The sequence below is a fragment of the Mustela nivalis genome (assembly GCF_964662115.1).
Source record: "Mustela nivalis genome assembly, chromosome: 6".
NCBI lineage: Eukaryota > Metazoa > Chordata > Mammalia > Carnivora > Mustelidae > Mustela > Mustela nivalis.
In genome coordinates, this window is record NC_139025.1 from 97,676,602 (window position 1) to 97,704,047 (window position 27,446).

At 42.0% G+C, this 27,446-nt stretch overlaps 1 protein-coding gene across 1 annotated transcript; it reads left to right on the forward strand.

The window, feature by feature from the left end:
- Window positions 1-8,220: 8,220 nt before the first annotated feature.
- Window positions 8,221-27,323, forward strand: OR4E2 (olfactory receptor family 4 subfamily E member 2). The gene is made up of 4 exons (XM_082736970.1): window positions 8,221-8,357; window positions 11,715-11,810; window positions 17,127-17,203; window positions 25,094-27,323. Exon 4 carries the CDS (start codon window positions 25,114-25,116, stop codon window positions 26,038-26,040), a length of 927 nt encoding a protein of 308 aa, XP_082593096.1. The 5' UTR covers window positions 8,221-8,357; window positions 11,715-11,810; window positions 17,127-17,203; window positions 25,094-25,113; the 3' UTR covers window positions 26,041-27,323.
- The last annotated feature ends 123 nt before the right edge of the window (window positions 27,324-27,446 follow it).

Here is a 27,446-nt window from a genome sequence, read left to right on the forward strand (position 1 = left end):
TGGAACTCTTCCATATTTGGAGGCTGCTGTTTTTAATTTTCCACTTATTAAATTACTAAATGTGTACTCAGAAAACTATCAAGTACTCATGAAAGAAATTGAGGATGACACAAAGAAATGGAAAAATGTTCCATGCTCATGGATTGGAAGAACAAATATTGTGAAAATGTCTATGTTACCTAAAGCAATCTACACACTTAATGCAATTCCTATCAAAATCCCATCAATTTTTTTCAAAGAAATGGGACAAAAAATCCTAAAATAAAGAAAGCCAAAGTTGATGGCTTCACAATTCCAGGCTTCTAGCTCTATGACAAAGCTGTCATCATCAAGGCAGTATGGTCCTGGCACAAAAACAGACACATAGATCAATAGAACAGAATAGAAAGCCCAGAAATAGACCCTCAACTCTATGGTCAACTAATCTTCGACAAAGCAGGAAAGAATGTCTAATGGAAAATAGACAGCCTCTTCAACAAATGGTGTTGGGAAAATTGGACAGCCACATGCAGAAAATTGAAACTGGACCATTTCCTTACACCACACATGAAAATAGACTCAAAAAGGGATGAAGAACCTCAATGTGAGAAAGGTATCCATCAAAATCCTTGAGGAGAACACAGGCAGCAACCTCTTTGACCTCAGCCGCAGCAACTTCTTCCTAGAAACATTGTCAAAGGCAAGGGAAGCAAGGGCAAGAATGAACTATTGGGACTTTATCAAGATCAAAAGCTTTTGCACAGCAAAGGAAACAGTTAACAAAACCAAAAGACAACTGAAAGAATGGGAGAGGATATTTGAAAACAACATATCAGATAAAAGGCTAGTATCCAAAATCTATAAAGAACTTATCAAACTCAACACCCAAAGAACAAATAATCCAATCAAGAAATGGGCAGAAGACATGAACAGACATTTCTGCAAAGAAGACATCCAATGGCCAACAGACACATGAAAAAATGCTCAACATCAGTTGACACCAGGGAAATACAAATCAAAACCACAATGAGATACCACCTCACACCAGTCAGAATGGCTAAAATTAACAAGTCAGGAAATGACAGATGCTGGTGAGGATGCGGAGAAAGGGGAACCCTCCTACACTATTGGTGGGAATGCAAGCTGGTGTAGCCACTCTGGAAAACAGCATGGAGGTTCCTCAAAAAGTCAAAAATAGAGCTACCCTACAATCCAGCAATTGCACTGCTGGGTATTTATCCTAAAGATACAAATGAGTGATCCGAACGGGCACGTGCACCCGAATATTTATAGCAGCAATGTCCACAATAGCCAAACTATGGAAAGAACCAAGATATCCATCAATAGATAAATGGATAAAGAAGATGTGGTGTGTATACACACACACACACACACACATACACACACACACGCACTGGAATACTATGTAGCCATCAAAAGAAATGAAATGTTGCCATTTGCAATGGTGTGGAAGGAACTAGAGGTATTATGCTGAGTGAAATAAGTCAATCAGAGAAAGACAATTGTCATATGATCTCCCTGATATGAGAAAGTTGAGAGGCAATGTGGGGGTTTGGGGGTAGGAAAGGAATAAATGAAACAAGATGGGATTGGGAGAGAGACAAACCATAAAAGACACTTAATCTCACAAAACAAACTGAGGGGTAGGTGGGTAGGGAGAGGGTGGTTGGGTTATGGACAGTCGGGAAGGTATGTGCTACGGCGAGTGCTGTGAAGTCTGTAAACATGGCAATTCACAGACCTGTATCCCTGGGACTAATAATACATTATATGTTAATAAAAAAATAAAAAATTAAAGAATTGCTAAATGAAAGAGACTAATAACAGGAAATTCATTGAAATGGAAAACTCATAATAGTACCCTTGAGTATTCATTGATGGGAAGTTCAATTCTAGTCATCCAGTGATCACTTAAAAATCCTGTGTCAGGCAGATAAAAGTCCCAAAGCTTTCAAGCCTGATATTCACCCTGTGTAAAATTTTGTGTTCTAGGATTTTCCATCCTGGGCTTCGGTAACAAGATACAAGAGGATGTTGAATCAGGAAGAGGTGCAAGATTATGTGGAAAGTGCTTGATGTCAGTGAAAAATCTCTTAAAATGGCAAGATAATATGGCATTGGGGAAGGCATGTGCTATGATGAGTGCTGTGAAGTGTGTAAACCTGGTGATTCACAGACCTGTACCCCTGGGGCTAATAATACATTATATGTTAATAAAAAATTATATATAAAGAAAAGCAAAATAAGTGTATGAACGAATGTTATTGATTATACATTAAAGCATACTAACTTTGGCTTTAAAAGAGAGCCAGAGTTAAATAGAATTAGTGGGTTGATGGATTTGGTTTGATGACATTGAGTTTTCCTATCCTCTTTCTGCCTCACCTTTATAAAGTAATAATGTCTGTTGTTGCTTATTGTCGTGAGGTCAAATACAGGTCTAGATGTTGAGGGAGGGAGAGAGAATATAATAAGATTTTCAGGTGAAGTGTATCAACTGGGAATGATGAATGAACAATGGTCTTATGTAACTAAACTTTCGTAAATCTAAACTATATTCCCATCTTTAAGATGATTGCAAGGGAGGTAATTTTATTAGTTAGGGTTCTCCAGAGAAACACAACTGATAGGCTATTTTTCTGCCTGCCTGCCTGCCTACCTATCTATCATCAGAATAAATTGTACATAAAGAAAGAGAGAAAGAAAGAGAGACTGAGAGAGATTTACTTTAAGGAGCTGGATCATGAGATCTGGGACCTGCCAGTGAAGTCCCCTCACTGCCCTCTTGGAGAGGAAAGGCCCTCCTGTGTTAGCCAAAGCTCACTCACATGTTCCACTGTTCCTGGGATTCACCAATCCTGCCACAGTGAGAGAGGATGCATCCATGGCTGGAGGAGGCCAGCAGGGCATCACAGGAAATGCCCTTTGGATGCTACTCCTCATCACGTCTAGTGTCACTATCTGACTCCCGACTCGTATGGAGCCCTGGGGTGCTCCAGAGTGCTGTCTGCTCCGTGGACGGGATCACCGTCAGCTCCCAGAGAAGCGTCTGCATGACTGCCCCTAGGAGGGCATCCTTTATGCTTGATGAACAAACGGGGCCCAACCAGCCCCATGGCAGATATCTGAGTGGGCCTGGGCCCCCTGCTCATTCCCAGGCATCCACGCTTTGGTTTCAGCCAGGCCACAGGCCTAGATGGGGTTTCAAATCTCCTTTTCCAATGGGAAAAGAGCCCAGCTCAAGACCATGGTGACAGGGGGGGATGAGGCAGAGGCTTCATCATGGAGAGCAGGACGATGATAAATGAGCAGGACGACCATAGCCCCTCTAGCGGACCTTTCCACAGGGCCAGGCACCCAGGTGTACTTTCCCTACAGGACCCCACTGAGTCCCTAGAATGGACTGCCCCTGTCACAGAGGGAAGTGTGGTGACATCCCAAGACTGCTAGCGAGGTGGCGGCCAGATCCCACCGGGCTGGGGAGGGACAGGGTGCTCACCTTGTAAACAGTTGGTCTATCACCTCTTGGGTGGTGGAAAAAGCTCTGTATGTGCCCAGGAACATGGAGACGGAGCCGAGGTCTCTGCCTAGGAAGACGGGCACCAGGTGTTCTACTTGCTGCTCCAACAGGTGCGCCCGCTGGGTCCACACCACACAGGTCTCGTTGCTCTTCACGGCTGAGGCCTTTTACCCTGAGGTGGGATTGGGGAGACATGCAGTCAGCACTGCAGCCATCAGGAGGGTTGGGGGTTGGAGCCCAGAGCAGACCCCAAAGATCTCCGTGGCGTACAGAAAGAGGTGAGACAGGATGGCCCACAGTAGACAAAAGGAGCAAGGTGCTTGGGTGGTTCAGTCGATTAAGGGTCCTGCTATTGGTTTTGGCTCAGGTCATGCTATGAGCGTAATGAGATGGAGCCCTTCGTCAGGCTCTGCACTTAGGGCAGAGTCGGCTTGGGGATTCTGTCTCCCCCTCTGTCTCTCCACCGTCCCTCTGTGTCTGTCTCTGTCTCTCAGATAAATAAATAAATCTGTTAGGAAAAGGATTCTTGGCAACAATACAAGGATGTGAGGTGGGGGATGTCTGAACATGTTGGCATCTCAGGTTAGATTGCCAGCTGTGTATTTATAGCAGCTCCCTACGTTACTGACATCGTCCCTGGGATTTCTGACCACATACCTCAGTCCTGAGAGGAGAACACAGAGCCTGTCTCTGGGGTGAGAGTGCTCAGGTTTTAGGGCATGTAGGATGTTTAGTGCAGCACTGTGAGTTGGCAATAGAAGGGAATCATATCAGAGTCCTGTGTCAGAGAGGGTATCAATGGCTGTGCCTGATTATCCTTCTGGAATGTTGTGCCCTGAGGTCTCTGCTCCTGACCCTGGAGGGACTCTAGGGATGTGTTCTTCACAACTGAATGGCAGAGCAACAGACATAGTACCAGGAGCCCCATGTCCCTTTGGAAAAGTGTCTCCCAGTTCACCATGATTGTGTGTAAGACTTGGAGAAGGTGGGGAGGGGCGGTCAGGCCTACAGGGCCAGCAGGGAGCACTAGTTCAGAAAATGCATAGCATAGTGCAAAAGGACTCTAGACTGAATGGGATGAGACATGGTTTAAAGTCTCTTTTCTGATATTCCTACAAATATGTGGACAATGACTGTGCATATGGCGAAGACCACGGCAGGGCCCTGAGGGCAAGTTTGGGGTGGAGACGGGGATCCAGATTCATGGGGAAGCAGGAGTCTAGCAGGGAGCCTGGGGGAGTAGTAGGCTGGCTTCTGGGACCTGGGCCCTTTTTGCTGCATCTGGGCGTTGGGTCTGCCCAGCACCTGCCCTCACCCTGAGCCAGCTTTAGACTCTGTTGGCAGTAGGGGGCACCTTCCTGTCCTTCAAGGAGGTGGGACTGGGGATCCTATCGTTCAGCTCCTGCCCATCTCCTGTGTGGAGCTCTGTAAGGACAGTGCCGGGCATCCAGACAGGAGGCCTCAGAGCCCTGTCTGGCAGCCTTGGCTGGTCCTCAGACCCAGGGGACTCCCTTCCAGACATACCACATGCCAGGATGCACCCTGCTCCACCATGGAGATGAGAGGGACCAGCTTGAGGGCCTTGGATTCACTCTGGCATAAGTGAGAGGCATGTCAGGAATCCTCTTTCCACCCTTCCCACCATGCCATTGGTGTGAACATGAAGGGATCGCCAGGGCATCCACTGTCCTGCAGCCTCCTCCAGCCCAGGGTGGGACCTCCCCACATATGCCTCTTCTCCAGAAACTGAAGAGGAGGGAATGGGACTGCCCAGGGATGGCTCAGAGAGGTGGCCTGGTCTGGCCTAGGTCGCTGGGTATTACATTTTGGCACTTCCTGGCAAATGCCCTGATTCATCGGAGCTGAGGCTTGATTCAGTGTCTGCAGCACATGAAAAATCCCTCACTGTGCCGTTTCTGAAAGCTAGAACCCTGGGAAGTGGGCTTTTCTTTTCTTTTTTCTTTTTTTTAAGGAGGCTTGTTTTACTTAGAGAGGGAATTATGCCAGGGACAAAGTCAACACAAAGGAACAAACAACAAAAACTTGCAGGAAAGAGACCCAGGTAAGAGCAGCTCCATACGCCCAGTAGTTCTTTCGAACATGGTTAACATGGGACCCAGCATGGGTGTCCATCTCACCTGTCTGTCCATCCTGCATTCAGAACCTGCTGTATCACAGAAAACCTCCAGATTTCATCAAGTAGCTCCATCTAAATGTTAATAGGACAGACAAAAGGAAATCATTCCATAGGTTGAAAACAAACAACAGAAACAAAACAACATTGTTTCTTGTCCCCAAATGAAATCAACGCAAAAAGGTCCTGTGTGGTTCCAAAATCTCCAGAGTAGAAATGGAATGATCTGAAATGTCAAAGACCCCATTATTTTGTAAAGAAAGTACACCTTCAAATATTCTAATTCCACATGTGAATCATGAACTACTGTCTCATGTACTAGTGACAGACCCAACGGTCCTAGGAGGGCAGCAGGGATGATCCCTGCCGTGTCCCAGTAGCTCAGCTGTGTAGTGACAAGCTGACCTCAGGGTAGGGAGACACTGACGATTCCAGGCATGGGATCGCTTGGGGTTTTGTTCAGGTGTGACTTCTGTCTTTTAGGGGTTTTAAGGCCACCTGGGTTTTGTGTTGTCAGTGCTGAGATGAAGTCCAACTGTTGGGCCCTCTACCCAGCAAGACAATGTGCTCCCAGTGTCTTTGAGAGGCAGTGTCTCTTTTTGGCACCCCAGTGTTGATATTAAAGCAAGAAAAGCTGTGGCAGTTGCTGGTTTGGGACACCTTTCTCCCTGCTGGCTCCCGGCGGCATGTCCACACTCAGGGCGATGATGATGCTCTTGCCTTCTTTTGTCTGGACCCACTTCAGTTCCGGCTGCTCTGTCTGGTTGCCATTCTGGTGCTTTGTAGGCAGGGAGGCCGATGCTGATACATGTGTTGCCCTCATGTGCAGAGAACTCGTCACCTTATTCACCTGGCCATGGCAGAGACTGGCACCACGTGAGTCCCGTTTTGTGTGACATTTTTATTGGTAGCTGGTGCTGACCTAGAGGTGACTGCTGCACTATAGTGACCATGTGAACAGGGATGGTCTGTGGCATCTGAATGATGATCCCAGTGTGGCATGGCTAATGGCAGGAATAGGTTCCACTTTCACTTTTACTTCTTTGTGATCTCCATTCTCTTGCGGCTCTGCCTTATGAGGGGCCAGCATGACCACCTGAGTGACTAGAGCATGGCCAGTGACAGTGCATATGCTCTCTGGGGCCAGGCCGGCCATGCTGGTGATCTGGGGGACATGCACCCTTTGCACAACAAGCTGCTGGCAGGTTGAGGTGACCACCAGGAATGGTGTCTGTGTGGGTGATGGGCTTGATCGTGTGTGGCAGCTGCCACTGCCAGCAATTAAAAATGGGCCGACGAGAGAGAGGTGAGCCTGGTACACTCTGGGCAAGCCATGCTTCGTGATGATGGACAGTTTGGGCTGTGAGGCCCTGGACTTAGGCTTCAGGGGAACCAGTGAACCTTCCCTTGACAGGCTCTTGGGGGTCTGGGTACCTAGGAGAGAGCAGACAGCACTCCAGCATGATTGGGAGAGGCTAGGGCACTTCTAGAGGGGAGTGGTACCAGAGGAGTTCTAAAGCAAGGCACGCACCTAGGCCGTCTTTTCCTAAAAGCCTGCTCTATTAAGTTGCTTTCAGAGGCAGGATCTATCCTCCAGAGTGAGCCTTTGTCTGGTTCTTCCTGGGAATGTTGTACTTGGATCAAATAAGGATTCAGTGAGAGATTGTGGTGAACTGGATTCTGCCAGCCCTTGTCTGCTGTCCTGCAGTATGGGTAATTTTTGGTGATGTGAGTATAAATTCCATTTGCAGTAGTTTCTTCTCAGGAGCCATCGAAGTTGCTTGTACTTTGAATTGTGCACATGAATAAGGTGGCTTTGACTCATCCTTGGGGCTGTCTGCATTGGAAGCTTCCTTTTCATTTTCCGGCTGCCAGTTGGCCATTCAGTTGAGGTCAGTTGGTATCACATAACCCATTTTGTACCTGAGGATCCTATTCCCCTGGGGAGGTGGGGTGGGGGGAGGGGTGGGGTGGCTGGATGGGCGAGAGTTGGCAGCACTGATGGTTCCCGTGGGGGAGGGAAGGGGACTCAGGAGGTGGGCCATGATGTCTGTAATCAAGTTGATGATCAGGGACAAGAATGTGAGCCTGCTCAGGCTTCACCTGAGACTCGGGAGCCTCCTACTTCTCCCTCTTCCCACTGGACAGGGCAGTGTTCAGGATCTTGATGCTTGTGCTCGGGAATCTAAACGTGTACACGCGGGGCAGCTGCAGCAATAGCGCCCCGAGTCTCTGAAATATGGCGAACACCCATTCTCGAAGAGGGGGTGCAGGCAGAAGTCGCGGCTGGCGTTGGGCCTGGCCTGGGCTAGAACCCTCTGGGCGCTGTGCCACGGCTGCCGCCGCGCGCTCATGTGCAGGGGGGTGGGGTGGGGTGTGAAGATCTCGAGGTGGCCCCGCGAGATGAAGCTCAAGCGGCTTGTGGTCAGGTCAACTGAAACTTGTGAGGAGTTGCGACCGGTGGTGACGTAGCGCGTCTTCCTCAGGTACTTCAACTCCCGGCGCTGGAGGTGCGCCATGGCCCAGCCGCCTGGTGGGGATCCGCCGCCCAAGCCCCGGCCTGCCGTGGCCCCACCGCCTCTGGGAGGCTGACTGGCCTAGCGCCCTGAAGTGCCCAGTCGCCGCCATGGACCTCCCAGGGCCCTGCCGCCTCAGCCTCCACCGCTGCCATGGTGCTGAGGGCCCCAGCGAGGCCGTTGGCCGGTGAGCTACAAGCCTGGGATGATATAGTCCTCTCTCTTTTTTTTTTTTTTTTAATTTATTATTTATTTATTTGACAAAACGGAGATCACAAGTAGGCAGAGAAGCAGGTAGAGAGAGAGAGGAGGAAGCAGGCTCCCTGCTGACCAGAGAGCCTGAGGCTGAGCCTGGGGCTGAGCCGAAAGCAGAGGCTTTAACCCCCTGAGCCACCGATATACTCCTCTTACTGCTAACTTGATCTTTTCACTTGTTACAGGTCTATTCAGATTTTCTGTTTCCACTTGAGTCAGTTTTGGTAGGTTGTGTCTTCTTAGAAATGTGTGTTTCATATAGGTGACATACTTTGCTGGCTGTTCATAGCATTACCTTATAATTCTTTTTTTGTGTGTAAGTTTGTAAGTAATGCTCCCATCCCAGAATTTCATCTTTTTAATGTTCTTGGTCTTTCTTCTTGATTAATCTAGCTAAAGGTTTGTCATTTTTACTGATTTTTACAAAGAACCAGCTTTTGATTTTGTTGGTTCATTGCTTTTGTTTTACACTATTTCATTTATGTCTGCTCTGTTATTTCCTTCCTTATGCTTGTTTTCTCCCCCTTGTGCTTGTTTTAAGTTTAGTTTGTTCTTTTTCTAGTTCTTTATGGTGGAATGTTAGGTTTGTTTTTTTTTTTTTTAATATTTTATTTATTTATCAGAGAGAGAGAGGGGGAGAGAGCAAGCACAGGCAGACAGAATGGCAGGTAGAGGCAGAGGGAGAAGCAGGCTCCCCACCAAGCAAGGAGCCCGATGTGGGACTCGATCCCAGGACGCTGGGATCATGACCTGAGCCGAAGGCAGCTGCTTAACCAACTGAGCCACCCAGGCGTCCCGAATGTTAGGTTTTTGATTGGAGATTTTTTTTTATATACTATTGGTGTTTGCAGATAGAATTTTTTCTCCAAACACTGCTTTAGTTGTATACCATAAGGTTTATAGTGGGATTTCAGTATGTTTTTGTTTTCATTTTTCTCAAATTACTATCTAATTTAAACTTGTGACTTCTTTTCTGACTCACTGCTTAATTTTGGAGTGCCTTATTTAATTTCCACATACTTGTGAATGTCCCAGATTTCCTTTTTATTGATTTCTTTTTTTAAAAAGATTTTATTTATATGACAGAGAAAGAGATCACAAGTAGGCAGAGAGGCAGGCAGAGTTGGGGGGAAGCAGGCCCTATGCTGAGCAGAGAACCTGAATCGAGGCTCGATCCCAGGACCCTGAGATCATGATCTGAGCCAAAGGCAGAGGCCTCAACCCACTGAGCCCCCCAGGCACCCCTCTTTTATTGATTTCTAATGTCCTCCCATTATGGTAAAAAAAAAAATTGTACGATTTTAATGCTTTTAAATTTACTTTTTTTGTTCTTTTGTTAAAATTTCTCTTTATTGATATTCTCTATTTGGTGTGGCATAATTCTTGCACTTTTCTTTAGTTCTTTATATATGGTTTCCCTAATTCTTTGAACATATTTAAAATAGCTCATTTAAAATCTTTGTTTGATAAGTGTAATATGTAGCCTCCTCTAGCTTTTCTTTCTTTCTTTTTTTTTTTTACTCTTCTTTTTCTCTGTATGAATCATGTTTCCTTGTTTCTATGTGTGTATTGTAATTTTTTAAAATAAAAAACAGGACATTTGAAATACTGTAATATGGCAAGACTGGAAATCAGATTTTGTTGCTGTTCTTTGTGCTTGTGAGTTCGTTTGTCCACTTTCCTGAACTAATCTGTAATGTCTGTATTTTTTGTCATTTGTGGCAACTGGCATTTCTGTTTGATTAGCTTAATAGTCAGCTCATGACTGGACAGAAATTTCTTAAATGCCTGGAACCAGGAGGCCTCCTGCCCATTGCCAATGGGCCCTGTGTGCATGTTCGGGCACTCTCCTTCAACATGTAGGCTTTACAGCTCTTTCTTGGCCTTTCCTTCTTGCTTTCAGGTCAGCCCTAGGTGAAAGAATAGGGCCCTTTTAGATCCTTCATGGGACTTCAAATGGCCCTTGGCATGCATGCAGCCTCTCTATGCTTCTGTGTGGCCTTGTAGATTCCCAGGAATAGGTTGGAGTTCTCAGGGCCCCCTAGGGACATCTTATTTCTTAGTTTTTCCCTTCAAGTGTTTTGGTCAGCTTCTCCCGTGTTCCATTGTTTTAGTTTTCTCAGACAGTGGCAATATTAAATAATTGGTGCTGATTTTTTTCAACAAACGCCCCTGAGGAAAAGGTTGTTTGCAACAAGTGGTCTCTGAGTCAGATCAAATACATGCAAATGGTAGCAGTGGAGGTTTGAGGGATGTGCGAGACACATCAGATAATGACAGTTCTTTGAGAATATATTTTTGGAGAGTTCCAAACCAGTTTCCATTTCTTCAGGACTTCTAGGCAGTTTTTGTTTGTTTTGTTTTGTTTTGTTTTTACCATGTTCAGAGGTTGTTGGCTTTCAGGGCTATTGCATAGCTGGGGAGAAGGGGATGAGCACAAGACAAGTTAAAGAGGCCATAGAGGTGTTCCCTGTTCTTACCCAAACTCAGCCAGTTTTCTTGAATAAATCCTTCTTCAATTGTTGCAAGCCTTAGGTTAATTTCCAGAGTTCAAAAAAATTCAATTCGATAATTATTTTTTGGTCAGTGTTCTCATTGCTTTTAAGGCATGACTTTTTGGAGGTCTTTACTCTGCCATTTCTACCAACCTCCCTCATGCTGTTTTGTTGTGTCTCAGTCAACCTGGGTTTTAGGCAGAGTCTTCAGCACTTTCCATGAAAAAAATTCAATTATAATGAGTCATTAGTTTTCAGCAGGCTTTATAAAAGGCTGTTGGAAGGATCTGAAGAATTCACAGATAAGGTCACTTTGCATGTATGCTGCCTTTTGCAAGCTGAGAACTTCATCCTTATTTCCCTTTCTTCTTTTCCTTCAGTTATCTCTCACTTCATCATCGTGTGCCCCTCCCTGTAACAATAAGCATATTCTTTCCTTGGTATTATTTTTTTCCCTCTAATCACTACCCTAAAGAATTGAAGTTCTATTAGGAAGAATTCAAACAGGTTATCATTTTATCTTGTTAAACATATTATATTTAAGTTCATTTTTGGATGAGAAGTATATAGACCATCTCATAGTGTCTTTTCAGTCTGTTTCAAGGCATTCTGGCTGGCTACTACCCATGAAATCAACAACGTCTCCCTCTTCCTCCTTTCTTTTTCCTTCTCTTCCACATCCGAATTCCTTTTTCTCCATTCATAAATATGAGACTTTTCCCCATGATTTATGATTTCAAGTGTGTAGCATCTATCATGGCTATAGTTTACTGTATGTTTACTGTCCTGCAAAGATGGAACTTTGCCCGGGCCTGGGACATTTGCTGCTTCCATGTCCTTTTCTCCTCAATATCATCAGACTGCACCATCTCTTCGTCTTCACTGCAAAGGTGGGTACATGTTGTATCATGTATCAGTACCTCATTCCTTTTTCTTTTTTTAAAAAATTTATTTATTTGACAAACAGATCACAAGTAGGCAGAGAGGCAGGCAGAGAGAGAGGAGGAAGCAGGCTCCCCGCTAAGCAGATAGCCCGATGCGGGGCTCGATCCCAGGATCCTGAAATCATGACCCGAGCTGAAGGCAGAGGCTTAACCCACTGAGCCACCCAGGCACGCCCTCATTCCTTTTTCTTACTGAACAATATTCCACTTTATGGACATACCACATTTGGTTTAACCATTTGCCAATGGATAGACATTTTGGTTGTTTCCACTTTTTGGATAGTATGAATAATGCTGCAGTGAATATGTACAAATTTTTTATGTGGACTTTCTTTTTTCTTTGAGTGAGAGAAAGAGAGAGTATGAGTGGGGGGAGAAGCAGAGGGAGAGGGAAAGAAAGAATCTTTTTAAAAAAGTTAATTTTAATTTTATTATATTTAAATTCAATCATTTTAACATATAATAATGTATATTAGTTTCAGAGGTAGAGTTTAGTGATTCATCAGTTGCATATAACATCCAGTGCTCATTCCATCAAGTACCTTCTTTAATGCCCATCACCCTGTTACCCCATCCCCCCACCTACCTCCCTTCCAGCAACCTCCGTTTGCTTCCTATAGTTAAAAGTTTCTTATGGTTTGTCTCCCTTCTGATTTCATGTTATTTTAGTTTTCCTTCTGTTCCTCTATGATCGTCTGTTTTGTTTCTTAATTCCCACATGTGAGTGAAATCATAGAATTGTCTTTCTCTGATTGACTTACTTCACAGCCTAATACCCTCTAGTTCTGTCCACATCATTGCAAATCGTAAGATTGCATTTCCTTTGAATAACATTGAATAACACTCCATTGTATATATACAAATCTTAAAAAAAACCCCTTTTTTAAAAAAAATTCATTTATTTAGTTATTTGTCAGAGAAAGAGAGAGAGAGAGCACAAGCAGAGGGAGTAGCAGGGAGAGGGAGAAGCAGGCTCCCTGCTGAGCAGGGAACCTGATATGGGACTCAATCCCAGGACTCTGGGATCATGACCCAAGCTGAAGGCAGACGCTGAAGAGCCTGAGCCACTGAGGAGTCCCCACATCTTTTTTAAAATTTTATTTTGTGAAGATTTTATTTGTTTATTTGAAAGAGAGAGAGAGAGAAAAAGAGAAAATGAGTGGAGGGAGGGGAGAGGAAAAAGCTGAGCAGGGAGTCCAATGTGGGGCTCCATACCCGGACCCTGGGATCATACCTGAGCCCAAGGCAGGTACTTAACCAACTGAGCCAGCGAAGGGCCCTATATACCACATCTTCTTTATCCATTCATTTGTTGATGGACATCTGGGCTCTTTCCATAGTTTGGCTATTATGGACATTGCTGCTATAAACATTGGGGTACAGGTTCCCCTTTGGATCAGTATGTTTGTATCCTTTGGGTAAATTCCTAGTAGTGCAGTTGCTGGGTCATAGGGTAGCTCTATGTTTAACTTTTTGAGGAACTGCTGTAATGTTTTCCAGAGTGGCTGTATGGGAAGGAATCTTAAGCAGGCTCCATGCCATTCTTTGGAAAGATGTCAGTTTGAATCCTTTGCCTATTCTTAGAGGTTTTATTTATTTATTTGACAGTGAGAGAGAGAGAGAGAGAGAGAGCACAAGCAGGGGGAGCAGCAGGCAGAATGAGATGGAGAAGCAGGCTCCCAGCTGATCAGGGAACCTGATTCCGGGCTCGATCCCAGCACCCTGGGATCATGGTATGAGCCGAAGGCAGATACTTAACTGTCTGAGCCGCCCAGGTGCCCCTCCTTTGCGTATTCTTAAGTTGGGTTATTTGTCTTTTAATTATTGAGTTCTAAGTATCTTTATATATTCTGGAAACAAGGTAGACTATATACATTTAATGTGATTATCAATGGGGTTTTGTTTAAGTCTACCATTTTGCTATTTTCTTCTGTGCTTTTTTTTTTTTTAACATTTGGATTCACTGAGCTTTTTTTTTTTTTTTTTTAGATTTTATTTATTTATTTGAAAGAGAGAGAGATTACAAGTAGCAGAGAGAGAGGGGGACTCGATCCCAGGACCCTGAGATCATGACCTGAGCTGAAGGCAGAGGCTAAATGCACTGAGCCATCCAGGTGCCCCTCACTGAGATTTTAAAACATATTTTATTTCATCTCCACTATTTTTGCCATATCACTTTATTTTAGTTATTTGTCAAGCATTTGGAGAATACTTCTTTAATGCAGTACATCATCAAATAATATTATACCACTGCCTATATAATATAAGAATATTTTGGGGGTACCTGGGTGGCTTAGTGGGTTAAGCCTCTGCCTTCAGCTCAGGTTATGATCCTGGGATCTTGGGATAGAGCCCTGCATCGGGCTCTCTGCTCAGTAGGGAGCCTGCTTCCTGCCCCCCACTTCTCTCTCTGCCTGCCTCTCTGCCTATTTATGATCTCTGTCTGTCAAATAAGTAAACTCTTAAAAAAATAAAAGAATATTTCCAACTTCCATTTTCTTCCTCCCAGTCTGTTATTATTCTCATACATTTTATTCCTGTGTATTTTCATTTCCACAATGCATTCTTACTGTTTTTGCTTTAAGCAGTCAAAACTCTTTTTGTAAGATTGAAAATCCACTGGTACAAACATCTGGATGTTTTTGTCTTATAAAAGGAAGTTATCTTTTGTGGACAATCTGTAAAGAGTGGATTGTAATTTTTGCTTTGAACTTTTCCTCAAGCATTAGAAAAGACAAATGAGGAGGTGTCGAGTCAGATGTTTCTGGAAACTTAGTGAGTTCTGGGCTGCCTGTTGGGCATTTTGGGAGCCCATGGGCTGATATCAATTTATTTAGGATTCATGGGTGAGGTTCCATTTGTCAGTGGACTTTGACTCTCTGGTGTATGTTGCAGTCATTAGTACAGTGGCTGAACAAACTGATGTCATGCTAATTGCCAAAGGTTTGGAACTCTTCCATATTTGGAGGCTGCTATTTTTATTGTCCACTTATTAAATTGTTAAATGAAGGAGACTAATAACAGGAAACTCATTGAAATGGAAAACTCATAATAGTACCCCTGAGTATTCATTGATGGGAAGTTCAATTCTAATCATCCAGTGATCACTTCAAAATCCTGTGTCAGGCAGATAAAAGTCCCAAAGCTTTCAAGCCTGACATTCACCCTGTGTAAAATTTTTTGCTCTAGGATTTTCCATCCTGGGCTTTGGTAACAGGATATAAGAGGATGTTGAATCAGGAGGAGGTGCAAGATTACGTGGAAAGTGTTTGATGTCAGTGGAAAGTCTCTTAAAAAAAGCAAGATAAGTGTATGAACAAATGTTATTGATTATACATTGAAGAATATTGCTTTGGCTTTAGAAGAGAGCCAGAGTTTAATAGAGTTAGTGGATTGATAGGTTTGGTTTGATGATACTGAGTTTCCTATCCTTTTTCTGTCTCACCTTTATAACGTAATAATGTCTGTTGTTGCTTATTGTTGTGTGGTCAAATACAGGTATAGATGTTGAGGGAGGGAGAGAGACTATAATAAGATTTTCAGGGGAAGTGTATCACCTGGGAGTGATGAATGAATAATGGTCTTATATAACTAAACTTTCGTAAACTTAAACCATATTCCCATCTTTAAGATGATTGCAAGGGAGGTAATTGTAGAGAAACACAACTGATAGGCTATCTTTCTGCCTGCCTGCCTGCCTGTCTGTTTATCATCAGAATAAATTGTATATGTAGAAAGAGAGGAAGAAAGAAAGAGAAAGACTGAGAGAGAGATTTACTTTTTGGTTGTAATTTTGAGTTGGCTCATGAGATCTGGGATCTGGCCAGTCTGAGGTCTGCAGAGCAGGCCAGCAGGCTGGACGTTGCCAGGAGTCAGTCTTGCAGTCTTCAGTCTGGAAACAGAATTCCTTATGCTGGGTACCTGTCTTTTCTCTGACAGTTTTCCACTGATTGCCTCAGGCCTACTTACATTATGGATGGTAATCTACTTCAAGTCTACTGATTTAAATGGTAATCACTTCTGAAAAACATCTTCCCAACAACATCTAGACCTGTATTTGACCACACAACTGGGTACCATGGCCTATTCAAGCTGACACATAAAACTAGCCATCACAATAATTACAGGGATCAAATTACTACCTGCTTTCCAGATATGAAAATAAAGTCAAGTGATCTGCACAAGTGTACCCAGAGTTAGGATAGATCAGTTGGCTAAAGGGATGAAAAGAGTAGGATCCAAAGGTTTTTAAAATTAGTACTCAACTTGTTTCTCTCTCTCTCTCTCCCTCCTTCTGCAACCATGGTGGGGCTTGAACTCATGACTCAGAGATCCAGAGTGGCATGCTCAACTAACTGAGTCAGCCAGGTGCTCCAGAATCCAAATTTTTAGATATATTGTCTGACAAAGTAAGTCTTCACTCAGTGATCCTCATTATTAGTTCAGCAGGACAACAGGAGAAACTAAGACTAACCAGCTTTGATTGGGTACAACTTGTCACAAAATTTTACATTTTCTTTTTATCTTTATTGAGGTGTAATCGACAAATGGATAAAGATTGAATGTATTTAAGGTGGCAGTGTGATGATTTGATACATGTGTACATTGTGACGTGATTACCACGATGAAGACACTTTTATATTTTCTTGATACAAAAATTAAAGCTTCAAGTTAGTATTTGCTTATATTTCATAAAATGTGCTATTTATTTATATTAACTAAAAATGAGTACTTTCCTTCTGTACAAAATGTTTGTTGAATTAATGAGTGGCTTTGAGGAACAGATTTTGGAACCTATTCAAATATAGTTCTAATAGTACCCATAGTAATTACTGATTAAAGTGGAAAAGGCAAGTAGGCTTAGTTCTACCTTCCTTGGCTAGAAGAAGGCAGAAGTATTGAAAAGAACAAATGCAAAATTAACAGAGAGGGAAGGAGATAAAAAAATCCAGAGACAAAATTTAACAGGTGAAGCTATTTGTTTTTCCTAAAGATTTTATTTATTCATTTGACAGAGAGCAAGAGAAGAGAGCACAAGGAGGGGGAGTGGCAGAGGGAGAGGGAGAAGTAGGCTTCCCGCTGAGGAGGGAGCCCAAAGGGGGGACCAGGGTCCTGGGACCAGGACCCAGACTGAAGGAAGATGCTCATCCAGTTGAGCTACCCAGGCACCCCAAGGGTGAAAATAATTTAATGGAAAACCAGTTACTAATGTCCAAATCACAGTGTTTTAAAATATTTTGCTTTCTCTCTGTTTCATTTCAGAATGGATTAATGAAGAAGTGGAAGAAAGAACATTGTAACAGTTAGTTACATCACCCCTGTGTCACTGGAGAACATTGGTGAGTTACCACCTTTTTACTTGCATTGCCTGCTATGCCGTCTGTGGGGTATGCATCCATCTGTATACGTGTTCATGGTACTTACCGAACAAGACCCATTCTCAACCACTTATCTGATAGGTTGCTTAAGTGTGTAGTATTTATGCATTCAATAGAAGGCCTTTTAATTTATAAGAATAATTCTAACCTGTCTTCTGTCTCAGAACTCAGTATACTTCTTCAGTGTGTTGCTTTCTGCACCCCCATACTCCCAACATGCTACAAATAGACACACCCTCTAAGATTGCTCAAAATGTCTAGGATTATTACTTATCACCTTTTAGGTTTTGCCACAGCACCTGTTCCTTCTTTCTAGTCACCAAAAAAGTCTTAGAATTATGGAGTTCTGGGGTTGGAAGGGATCAAGACCATCACTAGCACAATGCCTGCTAGGCATTCACAAATGTTTGCGGAATGAATGTTGATACACTCTCTCAAAGAAAGAAGTCTCTTCTAGTGGCAGATGATCATTCAGTCTTTGCTTGTTTGTGGAAGCAAGGGAGTCTTTATGACCATCAGAGAAAGCCTGTCTTATGCCTTGAAAGTCAACATGGAGCTTAGATTTGGGCTGTTCTGGAGAAGAAATGAAAGAGTACATGGAAGAGTACAGCTGCTGCCTGGAGCTTCCCGATCTAGTGTAACTCTCTAAGACATAACTCACCAGGACTGCATTCCTGCGATATATGCAGGAGGTGCTGTTGAGTGCTTTCTCTGGATGAAGAGAAGAGGATATCATTTGGTTCTTACTTTAAATAATCCTCACCTTTAAAATCCTCAGAGTAGGAGTGGCCGGGTGATTCAGTTGCTTCAGCATCTGACTCTTGATCTCAACTCATGTCTGGTTCTCAGGGTTGTGAGATTTAGCTCCACATCAGGCTCCACCCTGGGTGTGGAGTTTACTTAAGATCCTCTCTCTCAGGGTGTCTGGGTGGCTCAGCTGTTAAGCGTCTGCCTTCTGCTCAGGTTGTGATCGCAGGGTCTTGGGATCAAGCCCTGCATCGGGATCCCTACTTGGTGGGAGCCCAGCTTCTCCCTCCCCCTACTCCATCTGCTTTTGTTCCTTCTCTCACTCTGTCTCTCTCTGTCAACTAAATAAACAAAATCTTAAAAAAAAAAAAAAGAAAGGATTCTCGCTCTCTCCCTCTGCCCCTCTGCCCCACCACCCTTAAAAAAAAAACAAAACAAAACTTAAGAGCCTCAGAGAAGCTTTCTTTCTCCATCTGTTTTGGTTGGCAGCCAGGTAGATAATACCATAATATACAATGAAGAATTAAATCTTTTTTTAAAAAAAAATTATTCAGCTGAGAGAGAGAAAGGGGGGGAGGTCTCGATCTCACAATCCTGAGATCACAACCTGAGCCGAAATGAAGAGTTGAAATGCATCATCCAGGCAACCCTGAAGAATAAAATCTTAACAAAACAAAACAAAACGACTTACTGTGAAGAGCAGAATCTTGAAAAAAGAAACTAAATACAATATAAAGAGATTTAGAAGTTACTCTACCTGAGCCCTCTAGAGGCCACTGCCGAGTAGTGGAAAAATCTGAGGGCAGGAGACCTGGAGCGGAACTCCAGTCTTGCCGTGCAAAGGCAGGACAAGCCATAAAGAATCTCTGAAACTTAACCATAGTCTCTCTTTCTGATAAATAAAGCTGCAGAGTTCATGTGCCCCCAGGAGCTTCTCCCTCGTCTGCTCTTTCGGGATGAAGCCCCTGGCATTCCCTTGACACAATCAGGCAGTTCTCTCTTACAAGATCTTGGCAGCTCAAGATCAAATTGACTTAAGGCTGAAATGAAGATGTAAGGATCATACAATAACAATGTAGGATAAAAACTCAGGTTCCTCTTGGCAGAAGGAGGCTTCGCTGTGTGTCTGTGCCAAGGTCTGAGCCTGCAGTGCTGAAACAGCAGTCAGATGGAGACAGAGAAGAGACAGAAAAAGACGGGGTTTGGGATATCTCAGAGGAAATGGCAGGGATGACGAGGTTGAAACTGGGGAGTCAGGTGGTAAAGTTTTAAACTCTGCTGCTCATCACATGTGATCCCCAGAAAATTGCTCTACTCTTCAGAGCAGTGATTTCCAAAAGGGGAAAATTGTTACTGTCTCTTTTGTGAAGCTGCTGCAGGGATTACAGAGCCCTTGGGTGAAAGGTGAAAGGAAAGGGCAAATGGCAGAAAGAGACAGATTCTCAAGGTTCTTCAGTCCTTTATGAAGAATTTCAGGTACACAGTACACATTAATATACACGATATTGATGTCTAGTAGGGATTCTGCTCCCTTGATTCAATTACCCCATAGTAGATAAGATTCTACTCATTTCCTTAAATACCTGGGTAATTATTTTAATGCACAAATCACCTTCCCTCCAAATTTTGAGACTTTTCATGCTCATCACATACAATGTTACTTTAAAAATATTTTTTTGCCAGGGCACCTGGGGTGGTGTAGTCAGTTGAATGTCTGACTTTTGGTCTTGGCTCAGGTCATGATCTCAGGGTCCTAAGTTCAAGCCCCACATGGGGCACGGAGCCCACTTAAAAAAAAAAGCATAAGATAAAAGCCCAAATGAGAAATAAAAGTTTAATTTATGGCTTAAATCTTGATACATTCAGTTGTGAGTTTAAAAAGGATGCTCTTTTCTAAGACATTTTCGTTTTTAAAAAGCCCACTATTTAGTCAATAAAAGAGATATTTAACAACCAATTTTTGTTTGACCTCAATAATTTGAATTCAGTATTTTCTATTTGACATCATTGGTTTGTAAGCCCTGAGTATTTTTTTCTACACTTGAAAGTCCCCATTTGCCCAATTATTCATGGATCAATCCATCTGTGAATTTACTGGATGACTCAAGGAATGAGTGAAATCTAATAGGTTTACAGTGAGCGAGTACTGCATAGGTGTCACTAACAAGAACTTGGTGTGTACATTTCTTTCGTCTAGGCTTATTGGGCCACTCCAGTATGCCTCACTTGTCCACATGGTTTATGAAGCTTGCTAAGCCCTCCAGATTTTTTTCTCTTTACTCTCAGGGGATGGGAAAGAGAGAAGAAAAAAAGATTTGACAAAATAGTTCAGTGTGGTGGTGAGTAAGTAGTGGGAAAGTCTCAAGAGGAATAGAGAAAGATGTGATGGATAGGTTGAAGGAGGTGCTCTACATTTTTTCAGAAGGAGAATAGAATGAAATCTTAAGAAAATCAGGAGAGTGCTAAGCCTCTTACTTCCAACAGGCACTGTATATTTGTTAGTTTCTTTTTTTTTCTTAGAGAAAGTTAATCATTATTATTTATAATTATTTTAAACATACTTACTAGTTTTAGATACAAATGTTTTTGTTTTTATGGTTTCTTTAGAACAGAAACTGCCTTGCATTTCTTTTTTTTTAAATTTATTTTTTATTTATTTTCAGCATAACAGTATTCATTGTTTTTGTACCACACCAGTGCTCCATGCAATCCGTGTCCTCTCTAATACCCACCGCCTGGTTCCCCCAACCTCCCACCCCCGCCGCTTCAAACCCCTCAGATTGTTTTTCAGAGTCCATTCCTTGAGGGGCTTCGTAGTTTTGGAGTGTGGAAGTCTTAGTCCCAGTGCTCAACATAGCATGGGCTGGGTTTGGGGATCTCATTCACAGCTGAACCCAAGTTTTGGGTGTGTAGCAGTAAACATGCAGATCTAGTCCTTGCCCTCAAAGGATTAATATTTGGAAAGGCAGCCGATAAACGTAGATGTTAATCATTCAGAAGATTGCAGGTGTTTCTAAGTGCTACAAAGAAGATGTACCTAAGCTACTGTGCTATTGGGGAGTGTTCTTGGTATAATCACCAGGAGGACCTCCATGCTGAGGTGGTATTTGAGGCAAGACCCAATCATGGAGTTAAAATCTCAACCAACTTCTTTTTATTTATTTTATTTTATTTGTTTAAAAGATTTTTATGTATTTATGAGAGAGAGAGAGAGAGAATGAACAGGGAGGAGGAGCAGAGGGAGAGGGAGAAGCAGACTCACCACTGAGTGATGATCTGGGATCACAACCTGAGCCAAAGGCAGAAGCTTAACTGACTGAGCCACCCAGGTGCCCCTATTTTATTTTTTTAAAAAGATTTTGTTTTTAATTAATCTCCGCACTTAACACAGGGCTCAAAACTCATGATCCCAAGATCAAGAATCACATGCTCTACCAACTGAGCCAGCTAGGCACCCCATTAACCCACCTCTTTAAAAAACCAGGGCAAAAACTGTTTTCCCTAACACAGTGTAGATTCCTCTGGTACTGAAAATGTACCAGCTACTATCTGTTGCCCCTGGAAACAGCCGAAGGACCTCAAGGGAATTATCCTGGCTTTGTGAATTTCAGCTAGGCCCAAGATTCAGTGCTACTCAATAGATTCTTCTCAAGTAAAATGTGTATATGAGTTTCAGATTTAACAACAATCTTCTGTGCCCCAGAACCCCTAACAAAGCCAGACATTCTTCCCATCCTCTTGTGTCTCTCTTAATCTTTTCAACAGGAAAAGAACCTGAATATTTGCTACATCGAATCATGTATAAGAGATGCATCTAGTTCCTTTTTATAGCTCAGAAAACAGGCTTCAGAAGGTGAAGACTAAAGGTCATAGTTGTTTGAATTCACTGCATGTACTCTTATGAAGAGCCTCTGCCCTCTTCTTCCTAGCTGAAAGCAAAATAGCTCTTGATTCTCTGCTACCAATGCATTGCTGACCAACAGTTTCTGGTAAAGATCCTTCCCATTTTAACAATACTGCCTTATAAAGCATTTAACCAGATTATACACTGTTAGATGTGGGGAAGGAAAAATGTACTCCTAGTCCCATGAAGTCAGCATTTTCATTTTCTTTCCTTTCCCCCCCATATGCATACTTTTAATGCTTTGTTTTTTAAAACAAAGTAACCCATGCTTATTAAACTTAAACAATTATGAAGTATAATGTAAAAATTAATATAATCTTGCAATTTTTTTCAATTTTATACTTCCACAGGTAACTAATATTGAAATACTGTGTATTCTTTCACACTTATCTTCTGTCCCTCAGGAATAAATACCACACACATAATTCATGAATATGTATATACGTATGTTTGAACATAAGCGCACACACACAGAGAAATCTCTTTTGATTTTCTCCTTCCTCTGTTGTTTTGTTTGTTATTTATTTCCTGATTCCTTTCCTTCCTTCCTCTCTCTCTCCCTCCCCTCCTTCCTGGTTCATAATATATTCATAATGTACTTTTTTCACTTACCAATATATGGTTGACATTCCTTGAAGTTAATAGTTTGCTACGTTGGCTCTATGTTGGAAATGCCAAAGAGCTTTAAAAGTACTGATGGGTCCAACCCCCAAAGATTCTGAGTTAATTGTCTTAGGTGAAGCTGGGCAGCAGAATTTATGCCTCCCCTCACTAGACGGTTCTAACGTGCAGCCTTATTGACAACCACTGCTTTAAATTTGTATGCACAGATGCAATTCATTCTTATTCATGGTTGCATAATGTTCTAAGTCATGACTGTATTAAAATGTATTATTTCTCTATTAATAAACATCCAATTTATTTCCAGTTCCTTGTTTTGCTAAAAATGCTTCAGTAAACATTTATCCTTAATTATGGATTCCTTTATTTCTATGAAATACAGCCCTAGAAGTGGGCTTTTTGGTTAGAGTTGGGGCGTTAGAATTATGATAGGTGCTACCAGATAATTTTCCAAAAAGGTCTTAATAATATCTACCTCCAGTAGCAGTTTCTTATACCTTTGTCAATCTGAAGAGAGACAAAAACATTTTTTTAACCCACTACTGAAGCCAAGAGTCTTTTTATTCATACTTACTTGTCATTTTTGTTTCTTTTTCTGCGACTTGCCCTTTCATACTTTCTTGTCCATATTTAATGGTCATCTGTCCTTTCTTATTGTATCTTAAGAGCCCTTTAAGTAATAAGAATATTATCCTTTTTTTGATCATATATGTTTCAATATTTTTTTTCTAGTTTTCTATTTGCATTTTGATAATCTGTATGGCACCATATATATTTTAAATTGTTGAGAATACGTAAACAAGTTTTATCTCCTCTTTTATTCTTCATGAGATTTGAATATTTTTTTCATATTGGCAATCCTTTGTCACCTCCATTCCTAAAGGGTGCATGTAATTCTTTTCAGCTTCCACTATATTCATTCAAGCTTCAAAAAAAAAAAAAAAAATCCCATGACTGTTGTCTTAAATAATGCTGTAATTAGTATTTTCTTGCATTTAGCTTTTTGATAGTTTAGATGCTTAGGAGACTCCTGCAAGTGAATAGTTGGATCAAGAATATAAATAATTTTTGTGGTTGTGATAACTATTTCCTAAACTCTTGTTAGAGTTGTAGGCTAATGAATCAGTATAGAAATTCAGGGACAGGGGTACCTGGGTGTCTCAGGTGGTGAAGTTGCTGACTCTGGATTTTGGTCAGGTCATGACGTCCAGGTTTTAGGATCAAGCCCTGTATCGGGCTCTGCCATCGTGGGGAATCAGCTTGAAGATTCTTTCTCATTCTCCCTCTGCATCTCCCCCCACTCATGTTTTTTTTCTCTCTCTTTCATTCGCAAATCTTAAAAAATATTAGGGACAAAATAATTAGTATTTATACAATAATATTTCTTAGAGGACAAATCATAGTATAGAATTTTAAAAGTTAAATTTCTTTTTTTAAAAAAATATTTATTTTTTTTTGAGAGAGAGAGAGAGTGCATGCACATGCTCTAGTTGGGGGAGGGGGAGAGGCAGAGGGAGAGAATCTTCAGGCAGAATCTCCGCTGAGCATGGAGCCCTACTCTAGGCTTGATATCACCACCCTGAGATCACGATGTGAGCCAAAACCAAGAGTCATACACTTAACCGATGGAGACACCGAGGCACCTCCTGTAGTTACTACTTTTTAAGAAGATTGTGATTTAATGAAAAACAGGAAGAAATGTCTTTTTCTTTGTAGTTCAGTACCATAAAATAGGTATGAAAGAATAGTAATAGGATTTGACCCCTGTCATGACCTGAACTGAAGGCAGAGGCTTAACCCACTGAACCACCCAGGTGCTCCTCAGCAAAGTTTTCTTAAAGGTGGGGTGACATGGCAGAAATATAGTAACCGGCTTGCCTGAAGAAAAGAATATGTATGGAAAAAGGAGGATTCCAGACTGGAAAAATAAACATGGATTAGTCTGTTGCAGGCTTTGGATGTACATTTAATTTGTTAGAAAGAAGAGTGAAATGGTGAATGACTGGGGCACCTGGGTGGCTCAGTGTGTTAAGCCTCTGCCTTTGGCTCAGGTCATGATCTCAGGGTCCTGGGATCAAGCCCTGCTTTCTCTTCTCTCTGCCTATCTCCGCCTACTTGTGATCTCTGTCTGTCAAATCAATCAATCAATCAATCAATCAATCTTGGGGGAAAATAAAAGAAATGGTGAATGACTTTAGTTGGGAGTCAATTGGGGAAGATTAATTTGGTGTTATCTGTGGGTTAGACTGAAATGAAAAAAGCCAGTTAACTAGTGGCTAAGAGTTTCGGCAACTTATTAATTCTTGTGAGATTCATGTAGCTCATCTGTAAGCCAGGAACAATAATGCCTATGCCATGGTGCAGTTGTTTTTAATAGAATGGTGTATATAAAGTACTGGGAATGGCTCCTGATACATAATGGGTATATTGTACCAATCACTGTTAGGTGGTTCTTCTATTTCATATGCCCCGATAATAAACAAACAACTTATATAGGAATGTAGAGTCACTTCAACGAGTTCTAGTCTTGTAATATTAAAGCTAAATTAGCTTTCATGGTTTTTTTCCTTCCCTACAAGGTCCTTTAGAAACTCATTGGATGGATGCTCTAAATCAAACAAGAGTGACTGAATTTGTCTTCTTGGGACTCACTGAGAACTGGGTGCTGGAGATAGTACTTTTTGTGACATTCTCCATTGCATATGTACTAACCCTTTTGGGGAACGCTCTCATCATAGTTACTATAGTTTTTACTCTGCATCTTCATACCCCCATGTACTTCTTCCTGAGCAATCTGTCCTTTATTGACCTCTGCCACTCGTCCGTCACGGTGCCTAAGATGCTAGAGGGCTTGCTTTTGGAGAGAAAGACGATTTCCTTTGATAATTGCATTGCACAGCTCTTCTTTCTACATCTGTTTGCTTGTGCTGAGATCTTTCTACTGACCATAATGGCTTATGATCGTTACGTAGCCATCTGTGCTCCGCTGCACTATTCCAGTGTGATGAACATCAGGGTCTGTGTACAGCTTGTCTTTGCTCTCTGGTTGGGGGGTACTGTTCACTCTCTGGTGCAGACCTTCCTGACCACTCGTCTACCTTACTGCGGCCCCAACATTATTGATAGCTACTTCTGCGATGTGCCACCTGTCATCAAGCTGGCGTGTACAGATACATATCTCACAGGAATGCTCATTGTGTCTAATAGTGGAACCATCTCCCTCACCTGTTTCCTGGCTTTGGTTACCTCTTACATAGTCATCCTGGTTTCTCTTAGAAAACAGTCAGCTGAAGGACGCCGGAAAGCCCTGTCTACCTGCTCAGCCCACTTCATGGTGGTTGCCTTCTTCTTTGGACCGTGTATCTTTCTCTACACTCGGCCAGACAGCAGCTTCTCTGTGGACAAGGTGGTATCTGTCTTCTACACGGTGGTCACCCCTTTGCTAAATCCCCTCATTTACACCTTGAGGAATGAGGAGGTAAAAAATGCCATCAAGCATCTCAGACAGAAACAGGTTTTTTCATGAAGTCAGGTACATGATTGATTCGGAATCACAAGTGTAATTATGGCCATATATTTAACGAGTCAGTAGAAGTAAAAAACAAAGTTAGTAGGTAGAATGGCACTGTGCAGGGCACGCTTCTTTATAAAGAAGACTTAATGAGTATTACTTCTGTAAGGGAAACAATCATGATGGAACCTAAAGGAAAAAGAATCTGGGGGTTTTTGGGTGGCTCAGTTGGTTAAGTGTCTGCCTTCAGTTCAAGTCATGATCCTGAAGTCTTGGAATGGGGCCCCGAGTCCAGCTCCCTGTTCAGAGGAGAGTCTCCTTCTCCCTCTACCCCTTCCCCTGCTCATGCTGTCTCTCACTCTTTCAAATAAATAAATCAAATCTTAAAAAATAAAGAATCTAGGAAACTTTAAAGAAGGATTCTGGTTTCTCTAGTAAGAGAACATAATTTGGGGCATGGACTGAGTTTCAAGAACAGTTAGTTGTGAGAGAACATATTTTCTTGATTTGTGGATTCTGTGGGTTATTACCTCTGGGAGGCAATGTATCACACTTATATTCTATAAATTAAAGTGCTTTTAATCTTGCTTTCAAATATAGATTCAAGGCGTTTACTTAAGCCATCACTGATTTATAGTGAATTAAATTGTTACTTTGAAAGTGATTTTCTCCTTATTCCTGGATCTATTTTGTATGTTTCATAATACTTTGATAAAATCAAGGTAGAGATATATAAAGAACTTACTTTAAAATAAACTTTATTGATGTAAAATTTAGTTACATAAAATGCATGTGTTTTAATTAGACAATCTGAGAAATTTTGACGAAGGTATATATACACCCACGTAACCATTTCTTCAGCAAGATATAGGACATTTCCATCACCCCAGGGAGTTTCTTTGGTCCTTTCCCAGCCAATTCCTCTATCTTCACCCAAGCATTCATGGATCTGATTTTTGTCACCATGAATTAGATTGTCTTTCTTAGAGCTTCTTATAAATTGAATCATACAATATGAACTTTTCAGTACCTGACTTCTTTAGTTCTGCATGCTATTTCTGATATGAACCAATGTCTTTCGTGGGTATGAGCAGTTTGTTTCTTCATATTGTTGAAACTATCTCATGGTATGGGTATACCACACTTGCTGATTCAGTCATTTACTGATGGGTATTTGGGTGTTTTCTATTTTTGACAGTTATGAATAAAGTAGATATAAATGCTTACTAATAGGTTATTTTGACTACATGACTTCATTTCTCCTGGGTAAATATCTAGGAGTAGATATTTTTGGATCACATAGCAAGTGTATGTTTAGCTTGTAAAACTAAAAGACTGGTTTTCAAAGTGGTTGTATGATTTTTTTTTGAAGTTATTTATATTTATGTAAACTCTGCCTCTGCTTTGGGGTTTAAACTCAT

Excerpts from the sequence above, each read along its gene's own strand:
- OR4E2 (XM_082736970.1), top strand. The coding sequence starts at position 25,114 with ATGGATGCTCTAAATCAAACAAGAGTGACTGAATTTGTCTTCTTGGGA.